The 13,098-nt window shown below is 37.7% G+C and overlaps 1 protein-coding gene across 1 annotated transcript in view; it reads right to left on the reverse strand.

Moving 5' to 3' along the window:
* Positions 1-703: 703 nt before the first annotated feature.
* LOC139732835 (sodium/glucose cotransporter 4-like) overlaps positions 704-13,098 on the reverse strand; it is a 59,239-nt gene continuing 46,844 nt past the window's right edge. The window contains exons 5-13 of the mRNA XM_071643677.1: positions 9,251-9,356; positions 8,274-8,354; positions 6,993-7,201; positions 5,619-5,862; positions 4,868-5,018; positions 4,120-4,288; positions 2,901-3,116; positions 2,346-2,463; positions 704-1,363 (exon numbers count right to left, since the gene is read on the reverse strand). Coding sequence (XP_071499778.1) covers positions 1,164-1,363; positions 2,346-2,463; positions 2,901-3,116; positions 4,120-4,288; positions 4,868-5,018; positions 5,619-5,862; positions 6,993-7,201; positions 8,274-8,354; positions 9,251-9,356 — 1,494 coding nt within the window. The 3' untranslated portion in view covers positions 704-1,163. The remainder of the gene's footprint in view (positions 1,364-2,345; positions 2,464-2,900; positions 3,117-4,119; positions 4,289-4,867; positions 5,019-5,618; positions 5,863-6,992; positions 7,202-8,273; positions 8,355-9,250; positions 9,357-13,098) is intronic.

The raw sequence follows: 13,098 nt of genomic DNA on the forward strand, positions 1-13,098 counted from the left end.
ACTGTCGCAAATGAAGGGTTCTAAATTGTGACGGGCGCAGTGACTTTTGCAGGACACGTAGAGTTATCTTGTTTTATATAAATCTTGTATTTTCCGTATAAGCTATCTTTTATTTTTATCGGACTAACCATTTACTGTTTTCATGTGATTTGTACTTGCCTATAATTTCTTGCGTCACATCGACAAAATAATGTCAGATCCAAATGATAGCTATTCTATACCCATCAGTTCCACAAATGCCCCTTTCCCAAAACGAGGGCTTCATACAATTATGAATAATATCGTGCTCATCAACATATGCCGGAAACTATTTGCAGATGTGAATGCTTCCTTAGTCAGTTTTGCCACAAAATGATTGAATAATGAATACCTTCAGTTTTCAACTCAAAAGATCTTACCCGCTACCTTAAAAAGAAATCAAGACTATCTGTTCGGAAAATCACTAATACCCCTTCAGCCAACCAACCAAAGAAACAAGCTATAGAATGATTCACAAATCTCAGAGTATGTGTGCACAAGGCGTTATTGCTTTAAGCAGAAAGACTTGACATGGTTTTGAATGTTACTTGATTTTTTTTTATTTCTTTTATTTTTTAGATTTTGGGGGAGGTATACACTTACATGCTAAAGATGATGAGGCGTGAATCTGGTTTGATAAACATGCCACTGGTACCATTTTACTTTCAGTAATACTGGTTGCGATGACTACGCAGCTCTATGTTAATGGCAGTTGCCCGGAAGGTCCATTTTTTTTCATAACATTCTTTACTCCTGTTCAAAATGACGCCTAGATTACGATTTTTATTCTATTTTATTATTTTGTTTATTTTGTGTGTGTGTGTGCCGCCTTGCTGAAGTTCTTGTCCACAAATATCCAAGACCATGACACTTGACGCGTTGGATAAGGAGTGACAAGTGCCATGCGAGTGGATGGGTCGTTTCCATACATGTGCATGTTGCCGTTTTGAGGAAGTTTGTAGTCCATAAATATTCAAGCACGAAGAGGCGAACACTTCATTCACTGATATATGTATTGTCCGGTGTGAAACATCCATTGCAATGAAGAAATTGCTTGATTAAAGTTGCGTTGCATGTTTACGGGTCGTTTACACCATTACGTTGCCGTTTTGAGGAAGGGGATGGGGATTTGAATGATATTATCATTATCCGTAGAAAGCCCAGAAGAAGACACTGACACCCATAGTGATGATGGCGGTGACGTTGAGGATGAACCTGTCACGTCGCGTCTCCTCGATGTCCGTCATCCTCTTCATCTGTTCTTCCTTCTCCTCCGCCGTCATCTCGGGCTGTTTGCCCGTGCCGCAGATCCAGTCGACCAGCTTGCGCGAGAATTTCACCTCTTCTGTTGAAAAAAAAAGAGATAATGGATATGATTTACTAGAAGAATATAGACATAGATTTTGCGCTTTATGAATTCATATAATTAATATTATTATTGTTGTCATTATCATTATCATTATTATCATTATTATAATTATTATTATCATTATTATTATTATTATTATTATTATTATTATTATTATTATCATTATTATTATTATTATTATTATTATCATCATCATGTGCCAAATCCATCCTTGCTGTAGGTAGAAATGGAATAAAGGAAGGATGTTATCTAAGGACTAGAAAATTAGAAAAAGAAATATATAGATAAACAACGCAGAATATTATGTCTCCTATAATAGTCGTGATATCCAGTACATGCAAATCAACTATCATACTTGAGCAACTGAAAGTATCGGTATAATAGAGGAGAGAGGAGAGAAGAGAGGGAAGAAAACATGGCAAAAACCTGCAACCAAGATCTACAATGTATTATCATTTTTGTTTGGACTAATTAAACAAGACACCGCAATCATTCTCATTATCATTATAATGAAGCTATATATTAATTCAAGAGCTGAGTTACATATTTCAGGTAATTATTATGTGTGTGTATATATAACAATTTTGTGCTCAGGAATGTTAATTTTTACTTGTTGGAAATGCAGAACAAATGAAATGAAATTAAATTAAATAAAATGGGATAAAATGAAATGAACTGAAATAGAATGAAATGGAATGGAATAGAATAGAATGGAACGAAATGAAAGGAAATGAAATGAAATGAAATGAAAGAAAGGGAAGGATACGAGAGGAAATGAATTGAAATGAAATGAAAGGGAAAGGAAAAGAAATGAAAAGAAACGAAATGGAACGGAATATAATAAAACAAAACAAAACGGAAAGGCAAGGAAATTGAATGAATGAAATGAACGAGATGGAATGAAATAAAATGAAATGAAATGGAATGAAAGAGTCATCATGGAGTGATGTATGAATACCTTCTGGTGTCTCCTCCTCCGGCGAGAATTTCTTGGTCTCCTCCTCGTTCACCTCCGAGATGGACAAGTCTTGTCTCTCCATTGTGCTGTGACGAGTACCCCAGGTCAAGCGCACCAGCTGTGAGGGAGAGAGAGAGAAAGCAATTAATGGCGGTAAAAAGGGTGAAGATTCGAAGTGCGTCACGAAAGGAGGATTATCATTAGGAAGGCCTAGATCTGCGACGCGAATTTTATGACTGCTTTTATATAATATACCTATATTCTATTTAAACAGCTGAAGGATGAGATTTCTGTCATTTCTGTATATCAAATGTTTAAGAAATTGTGAGAGCATGACATCGTCAACTTGCTGATTTGAATATTCATAAGAAAGAAATGTTTTCCGGAAAAAAAATTGAAATTTCAAAAATGTCACATCTTCCTTATCTTTTATCTGATTTTTGCCATTTTTGTATCGTTCTGTAGAGAAAAAATTTTCTCTTTCTTACTATATAGTATTCATTTTTAGGGGGTAGATTTTTTTCTTCAAACGGTGGGCGGAGCGAGCATACTCACGTATTTGGAAGGAATCGGCGTGGTGAGGAGACTGATGGCTGTGGTGATGAGGCAGACGAAGGCGAAGAGGAACATGCCGAAGTAGAGGTAGTGCATGTTGGCGATGACCGCCGGCCGCGTGTCTTCATTGTCGCAGCTGGGCGCGGGGTAGACGAAGTCGAGGATCATCCGGATGAGGCCCACCAGGAGTCCCGCCATGAGACCCCAGAAGGCGCCCTGTGTGCGTGGTATTGATTTTGGGGAAAATCAAACTTATTTTTGTTTGTTTCGTTTCGTTTTATTTGATTTGATTTCCAACACATGATTACAACATATGAATACACATATACTAATGGTACAACAATGCAATGAAAACAAACTATGAATAATAATACAATTTTGTGATTCCAAGACAAATACAGAAAAAAAAAGATTGGAAATGAAAGCGACCGTTAAAAGACTGAGCTTGTAGTCTGCTGTCCCCTCATAAAAAACAACTGTAGTTTATAATAATAATAATAATAATAATAATAATAATAATAATAATAATAATAATAACAATAATAATAATAATAATAATAATAATAATAATAATAATAATAATATAGTCATTTATAACGCGCAACATATCCACTCAATGGTGCTCAAGGCAAGGCTCAAGTTACAAAACTGATAAAACAAGGCAAAGTGCACACATACAGACTCATTAACAAACATGAGACAGCTCTCTTGTAAGGAGAGGAAAGGAGAAAGGTAAGGGTGGAATGAATGACAGGAAGAGACTACCTTCACGGTGGACAGAGAAAAGGCAGAGAGAAGAGGATTCTATTTTGTTATTGCCATTCCACGCGGTTTCAACAGGTTTTAACTTTTTGTGAGATAATTAGAAACCAATCATATGAAATATTAAAGAGCATTCCATTCTAAAAGGATTTCAAAGTTCATTTGATAGAAATTAGCTCTGAAATGGCTGAGGTATCAAAAAACAAAGCAAAACAAAGTTGTCCTAATAAAAGCTAGGTTCCATCTTTTATTAGGACCTCTTTGATTTAGGTTATCTCTGCCAGTTCAAAACTAATTTTCTTCGAATAAACTTGGAATTCTTCTCAGAATCGCATGCTCTTTAATATTTCCTCTAAGTGGTTTTGAATTATCTCATGAAAAGTTAAAACCTAAATCCCCATCTCAACCAAAACGATACCATCCCTCTTTAATCTCCACGGTAACAGATGTTGCCCACCTTTTCGTTGATGCGCTCCCATGCAACGGCGAGGAGGAAGACAGCGCAGATTGGCGGAGACAGGTAGCTGGTGATGGCTTGGATGTAGTCGAAGAGACGTCCTCCCTGGGCCGCCTGGATGATGGGGATCCACAGGATGCTGATACCAACCATGATGAGGATGAAGATTCTGGAAGAGGAGGAGGAGCAGCGAATTTTGGGTGGAATGATTCATGGATGCATTCTCACTGTAATATCCACTTGTTTATATCCGAGGAAAAACATTGTTTAAAAAATCATAATGCGGACTAATGTTACAAAAATGATGAAGTAGTGTTAATTGCGAGGAGACTGCAAATTACAAGCTTGGCTTTTTAGCACGTATCCTCCATTTCCTGCAACTGTAACCCTATCTTAACTTGATGGGGTTAAATAAATTGCCCCTCCCCCCCCCCCCCCACCCCAGACATTTTGCGGCGCGATTCCCCACATAGCAGCGCGAAAAGATTTTGCCGCGCCATTTCATAACCTTTTTTTTTGAAGTCTCCAGCATATTTTGAGACCAAATATGCGACGTCCAGGTTCACCGTTCTGAAGTTGCATAATGTTTTGCATAAGCATGTCGACCCCCTATTGTGTGCAAATCAATTGCACATTGTGTGTGGTTTTTGTTGTTGTTGTTGTTGTTATTAAATCGATATAAATTATATTATTGCAACTTTCAAAGTGATTGATAATAATTCAGCGGTGACGACCTCGAGAAACGTACCGGCCGACGATCATGAGTTCGGTCTCGGATGAGTTGGGCCTGATCCTCCGCCAGATGTCGATGGTGAAGATGGTGCTGCTGCTGTTGAAGATGGACGTCAGCGAACTCATGAGGGCGCTCATGATCACGGCCAGCATCAATCCACGAAGTCCTGGACGAGAGGAAAGAACGTGATACGATTTGCCATCATGCATCAGAGAGAACTGGGAACTTTTATCTTTAGAATGTGATTCCAAATAGGAAAATCACTCACAAAATTATCAATAAGCCCCTGACAATATTTTGTTTGTTTTATTCTGTTACTGAATGAAACATTTTTTGATGCAAAATATACTAAAAATTGAAGTAAAGTTTCAATCAAAGTTTTATTTACGACAATAAAGGAAATAAAAGAAAGATTTCTTTTTCTCTATCTTACAAAATATAATTGTACTTGTTTTATATTCTATTAAAGTCTCTCCTTTACCTTAGCGCAAAGGGACACATGCAATATGTCGTATGTGCTTCACATATGCATTATTATTATTATCATTATTATTATTATTATCATTATTATCGTTATTATTAGTAATAATATCATTACTATCGTTATTACTATCATCATCATCATCACCATGATTACCTGTATTACTAACAACCAATATATATGAAATATATAACAAATATATATAATATACAAAATAAATTCCAGCACTCAAACCTCAAAAATGTCTTTTTGCAGCTGTTCTGGTCTGAATAGATTCTCACTCACCCACGGGCATGACGTTGACCACGAGCTGGGGGTAGGCCACGTTGCTGCAGCCGATCTCGCTTTGGCACACTGCCATACACTCATCGGGGTCGGCGCAGGCGACTGAGTTTGGGAAGAGGGTGCGGGAGACCATGCCGGGAAAGACGATGATGAACATGGGCAGGACTTTGAGGAAGGCCGCCATGACGCAGCCACCCTTGGCGTGCGCCAGGGATTTCGCGGCCAGAGCGCGCTGCACGATGACCTAGAGAGAATTCCCAACATGAATTATGAAAATTGAAATAATCATCATAACAATGATTAATGATAATAACAACAGTGATGATATATAATAATTGAAGTGGTCAGGAAAACTCAAAGAATGTATAATGAAAGAATAATAATCATGATAATAACAAAGACCCAGAGAATTTCCCGAATATGAATGTATGAATGATAATGATGATAATAATGATGATATTAACAGTATAAAGTGATCAAAATAATAATGACAATAATAAGAAGGATCCGGGCCAAGACAGGCCGCCATGCACTAAAATGATTTAAATAGAAATGTCAAAAATCACCATCATGACCATAGAATTTATGTTTTTATGTATTTTGTTTATGTAATTGCTTTTATTAAACAGACTAACTAAAAACAGCCTCTCTGGCTGATCTTGGTGAAAACTTTGAGCGAAGAAAATGGTTTTCCATCGGGATTCGAACCCGATACCTCCGGATTGCTGGACCGGTGCTCTACCGACTGAAATAGAACGCCCCATATGTTCGTCCCATAACCCTTAATTCTCAATGCTCGTGTGGTCAGAAGCTCCGGTGTGTGTATGTGTGCCCACACACATTAACCTGACATAAACCCGAAGGATGTAAATCCACTTTGGAATGAATATAAGTGTGAGGGATAACTGAAGCGATGCAGCTCTTTTTCTAAATTTAATATACATTGTATAATGATAAATAGTGAAAACTTTCGGCAAAGAAAATGGGTTCGAATCCCGATGGAAACCCATTTTCTTTGCTCAAAGTTTTCACTATTTATCATTCCTTTCTGGTCACTTTTCCCTTGTTTGTTTTCGTGTTATATATAATATATATATATATATATATATATATATATATATATATATATATTAGCATAGTCGTTTTCGCTATGAAAATCACCATGAAAATCCTCGTCGTCGAAATTCTCGACCTCATCGCTGAAACCTCCTCTTCATCATTTTTATTGTCACCAGTATCGTCACGATAACCAAAACTGCATTGACAGGGTACTAGTATTCAATGGCATCACTGTCGCAGTCCATAGTGAATAATGATGTCATATACCCGTGCATGATCACCGGGGGCACCGTCGTCGATACCGTAATCGCTTACCTGGTCGGTGCACCAGTACCAGATGGACGAGATGGTGATGCCGAAGACCATCCCGGGCCAGGGGAGATCACCCGTGATGGGGTCGCGGAAGATGTGGAACGCGTCCGTCCGCGGGTAGCCGCACGTCGTGTTCGGGTTCTCCAGCGTCGTGTTGGGGATGGCCTGGAAATACTTGATCGGCAGCTCATCGTATGGTACGCGAGCAAAAGCTGCAAGGAACCCCGATAAAGGTGATAATGGTGACATGTATTACATTATGGTATTGAAGCATCTGGGACCTATTTCATAAAAAAGTTGCGATTGATCTTACGCTCGATTTATTGAACGTAACTCCATGAATCGAGAGTATGTTCAATATTGAGCGTAAGTCATGTTTCATAAAGACACTTGCGCTTGATTTCATTTTTAAAAATCAAGCGTAACTTCCAGTAGATTGAGCTGTTCAGCGTTACTTGCGATCAATTGCAAAGTTGTTTTAATGAAACGCAATTTGCGATTGATCGCAGCTTACGCTCAGTCTTTATGAAACAGGCCCCTTTGAACATGGTGTCGGTTATGCTCTTCTGTGTTTGGAACTGCTCTGCCAGAGGTCCTTGCCAATGTAGTGACGTGATGACTGTTTAGGGGTACCCATCTCTAAAGTGCGGTGGAGAGGGACTCGGGGTCTTAAAAGGGAGGTCTCGAGTTCGATACCTGCTTGATGGGTACGAACGTCCATCCACATGATGGTCTTTCTATGTCATTTATTTACTACTATTAATTACGTTGCCGCAGACCTAGGTGTGGAAAATGTGTTACCTAGCAGTTCGGTAATGATCGGGGAGGCAAGGCCCTTCATAAGACCAGCTTTAGCAAGGAAGAGAACACCCTATGCGAACGAGATAATTATAACGATATAGCTGCCCTTACAACGCAAGTAATGGTGATGATGGTACTGATATTGGTTCTGTTATTATTATTATTATTATTATTATTATTATTATTATTATTATTATTATTATTATTATTATCATTATTATCACTACTACTACTACTACTGCTACTACTACTGCTGCTGCTACTACTACTACTACTACTACTACTACTACTACATGTACTTCTAATGATGATGATGGTTGTAATAATGTTGATATTCATTATCGAAGTGATCAACGTATTATGGCTATGATATCAGATACATGTATAAAATCTCTGATGGCATTTTTACGAGGTAATGATAGAAAAATCTTACTATGGGACAATTGCGTACTGTTTTGTTCAGATTATATACTAGCAACTTACAAAGGGCCATGAGAACGACGGCACCGATGAGCATGATAGCCGTTTGGAGAGCATCGGTGTAGATCACGGCTGACAGACCACCTGTGACGTAATGGGAGCAAAAATTATAAAACAAATATTACCCATTGTGCACGTGTTCGTCCTTCACACACGCTGTTTCTCTGTTGCGACCAGGAAACACAATTGAAATTCATAAGACGGTCAACTAAAGTATGAATGAACTGAATATACAATAGATGCGTACTTAGGGATGAATCATCAATTCAAGAAAACTATCAAAAATGCATGAAAATCATAGTTTTCCTGCCTTTCAGAGACACCTAACGTGCTGAGCTGATTTTCAATTACCCTTGTCTTATATGCTAATCATTATTACAAGAACTTGTCTAGACAAAAAGAAAAAGAGAAAACAAAGATCAGAGGATTATCATTTGGAATCAGAATTCGTCATGAACCTATGAAGTTATGAACTTTTAAAATTTTGGTGGTGTCATCGCTGCATAAGAAGGCTACACAATTTATGCTGTCACTGTAATGCATATGGAACGATATGAAGACATAGACAGGGGAGAAAGAAAACGTAAAGATAAATCGCAAAATTGCATTCTTTCTATGCTGGTAATGCAAGTACACAATCCCTCGACTTGTCACCTGACATACTTTAAATGTAATACCATTTTCCCTTCCTTCTGAACGAGGTAAGTCGATTGATCTGTTATTGTGCCAAAAATAAAACTTGTAGAATTCTCTTTCTATTTCTTTCTATAAGGCATCACGCACTGTTATAGCTTTCTTATCCGGCCTTGCGACACCAAATTTTTCAAAATTCAAATCTTTTGAATGGACAGTTTGATTTTCCTCAAACTTCACCACTGATGTGTTCTACTGATATTGCTGCGTTCACTGAATCCATGAATATATTTATTGGGGGTAAATCGTCTTACTAAGGAAAGACCCCTCCACTGATTGTGACTTACCAACGACTGTGTACACAGCAGTAATAGCGAGAAGTATGATGATGGACAGATACAGATCCCATCCTAAAGACTGCTGAACGAAGAGGGCGCCTGCGAATAAATCCACCTGGAAGGGATGAGCAAAATCATCATTGGAAATAATGATTGTGTGATACACAATAGATGTGTCATACACAAATCTTCGAGGACGTCTGTATGGCAAAAGTTTGTTGTCTGACACGTCTACGCTTTATTGTGACGGAATAATGTTAGAAGACGTGACACGCGCACTGTAACTTTTGTACATGATGTAATATAACATTTAAAACTCTATACAAGGCAGGTGTTACAATGCCCAGTCTTGAGCAGATCATTTTGAATATACTGAGAACTGATTCAGAACGATGATCCACTTCTTTTAAACTGGAAAGGAAATAGAAAGAAAAATCACCCTGTAAACCTTCCGTCTCATTTACTTTATAAACATTCTCAAACATTTGCTGGGCGTGAGTCGACAAAAGGCGCCAAGTCGTGGTGATGTCAGCAATTTGATTTGATGTTTTCAGAGCCGATCTCTGATTGATCGTCACTCGGATCCAAGATATCTGAAGCATCTGAAGCATTGGTAGGAGGAGGATTTGATGGAAGGTTTGTTGGATTCTTGCCAAGCCCCTAAAAGCTGTGATCCATATTAATCTTGTCATCAATTGTGAATATTTTTGAAGGAAAAAAAAATGAATTTGTTCTTGATCCCCAGGGACAATGCTTATCTTGTCCTTTCCCTCATCATTGCTGTTTTCTGCTCTCTCTCTCTCTTTCGTCTTCCTTTTCCCTTCTCTTTTTACTGTTTTTTTTTACCTCTTCTTTATTCTTTCGTTGTCGTCGATGCCGACATCATCATCATCTTCATCATCATATCCATCTTTTTGATTTGTTCATCCTTGTCTCTCCTCTTTTTCTTCTTCTCCTCCTCCTTCATCTCTTCTTCCTATTTTTTTTCCCCACCGGTCATCGTGTCCTTCATTTGTCTTTCATTTTCCTTTCTCCGTTTTCAAGGAAATCCATTGCTGCGTTTTTGATCATCTTCTTTTCCTCTTTTGTTCATTACTTACTTCTTCTCCTACGTCGGTGTGTTACAGAGGACACAAGGCAAGAAATCAATGTGCTAACATTCTATACCCCTTCCTATTCTATGATTGACCTTCTGTCAGACTTTTGCGATAAACAAGGGAGAAACATGTACATCCCACAAAAAACAACAACAACGACAAAACACGCCTCATGAATGATCATCAACTATCGAGACTTCGCGTTTGAAAAACCGGCGCAGTATACAACCCTCGTCGCAAGGCCGTGCTCGAAACTCCAAGATCTTACAAAGGAGCCACTGAAACTCCTTTGTCAGCTCCTTGTATTATACATTGGTCGTACCACGGACGTACTTACAGTATTTGGCCATACAAAGACCGTCCAAAAACGTTGCTATTCAACCTTTGTCGCGAGGTCATGCAAAAACGTTGAATCAGTCTCACCGTCTTTGGAGCTAGCCAGTAACCAAGTTAATATAGAGACCAAAAAAAAAAAAAAAAAAAAAAATTGACGGAGTGAAAACGACTGACTATCTACGCTTGTACAAAGTATCTCAGCACCCTTGATTTTTTTAAAATACTGTATCCCACGAGGGTCCTATGGGTTGCAACGACGCGTGTCAAAAAATTGATAGAATTGCACTGGCTGATCGTGGGAGGGTCTCTATATACAGAAAATCAGCTCAGATTGTAGCTCGTGACTGTATTGGTGAATGGGATGATAAGTCATGCGAAACAGCTATGCAGAGGTACTCGATTTTGTCATGCTTTCTGCAACACTAATTATCGTCGCCAAGGGACTTCGTACATACTATGGGGCTGGTCATATAGGAGACCATACTACATAACGTGTGAGTGTGTTAATTGGCACAATTACACTCTGCGTCAACACTTACACAAATCTTTGTAATGATAGAGAGAATGAGGGCTATTAATGATTGTATGTATTAATCGGCACATTGGCCTTAAAAACGCACGTATTTGACTTACATGATGAGAAAAAAAATCTTTAAGATTTTCCGTTTAATTCATGATGCAAAGTCAGGAGAACAGATTGGTAGACAAAATCGGCATAAAAAGAATGTTATCGAATTCTACAGTGTCACAGCTCTTAAAGAGTGTGTACAGTTCTGGTCGAGGTGAGGATTTAGCTTCTAACGTTTTGCGAGATATTCAGAAACCACTCTATGTGATGTCAAAGAGCATGCAATTCTAAGGGGTATCAAAAGTTTATTTGATGAAAATCGGTTTTGAAATGGCTGAGATAACCAAAAACAAGGTAAAACAAAGAGATCCTAATAAAGTTGTGGCCTGTCGCCTTTTATTATTATCACTTTTTTGGATATTTCAGCCATTTGAAAACCAATTTTCACCAAATAAACGTTGAATCCTTCTTAAAATTACATGCTCTTTCATATTCCATAAGAAGTTTCTCACCATCTCACTTAAGAATGTGCAAAACATGAATCCCCACCTCAACCAGTACTGTACAGTCCCTTTAACTGAATAATAGATAATGGTAGCAACCACATATGCAAATTAGCCGATGATGTCATCGGTTCCCGAGTAAAATCATATTGAATAACAACGAGTTATAACTTAGCAACTACAGACCTTTCCACCCCATTCTATAAGTCATATTTGCCAGGATTTGCTGTAGGTAATTGCAACACTAGAAAATTTTGATAAGAAGGATGCAATTGAAGAGTTTGTTCGCAAAAACCGATAAGTCCATATTTGCTAAATGGAGATACATGTATTTGCGATTAAAGGTCAAGAAAAATAAAAAGAATAATAAGAAAATTTTTGCTTCTTTTGACCATAACTTTAAAAATGTATACTTTATATGTAGTAATCAATATATCATTTAAAAGGTATTATTTTGTACTTTATGACAGAGACCGTACTTCAAAATCTTCAAAAAATGGACTTATCGGTTTTTGCGAACAAGCTCTTCAATTGCTTTACCTCTTTATTTAGCGTAAGAATGAAATCTAATCAAAAATTGAGTGTATATAGGACAGACTTATCGGAGACTTTTTAGGCTATAACATCAAACATTCACCTCAGCAGATTTGCATAAAATGGTTGCCTCTTTTATGATTGTCGCATGCAAAACACTTACAACTTGAAGATTTCTTTATTGCGTGAAATACAATTCTTCATTCACTTTCACTGTATTGTTATTTCACGTCCGGAGTTCTTGATATTTCCCATAAATCCCGTGAGGTTTCTTCTGAATTGAAATTATTGTGTGTGCGGTTTTTTAACTCTCTTAAGCTTGCCAAATTTCCAGGTGTAGCTTTGAGTAGTTTGTGTGGTTTTTATGCATCATTATGAATTGCGGTTGCACTATGGACATGTTGGTGTCAAACGTCTTTTTTTTTGTATATAGTAGGGTTGTCCTGGCGTGTGCTTACTTATCTTATCGACAAAATTCATTCAGATACTTATGAGAAGTGTGTAAAGTTCACACCTTATCAAATATTGCCACAAAATAGAGAATTGGGTCAGTGCAGGCTAAATTAAACATGTAAATAGTGTGCGGGTGCATAAGACTCGATAATTCGACTGCGCAACGGGATTATCGAGGGCAGAGTATACTGGTTTGTTAGAACGACGCAAACTCTTGCCAAAACCAATTTTGCAAATGATTTGTGAATTTCATGGAAGAAACCTTAAAAAGATTTATGTGTAACGTCAGAATATATGGAGACATTTTTCAGAACGAATATTCTTGAATGATATTACTCATGATGTATATTCAAATTCGAAAGCTCA

This window comes from Diadema antillarum, unplaced genomic scaffold (assembly GCF_040938485.1).
Source record: "Diadema antillarum isolate AM-2024a unplaced genomic scaffold, OU_Dant_1.0 seq00000454_RagTag, whole genome shotgun sequence".
Lineage (NCBI taxonomy): Eukaryota > Metazoa > Echinodermata > Echinoidea > Diadematoida > Diadematidae > Diadema > Diadema antillarum.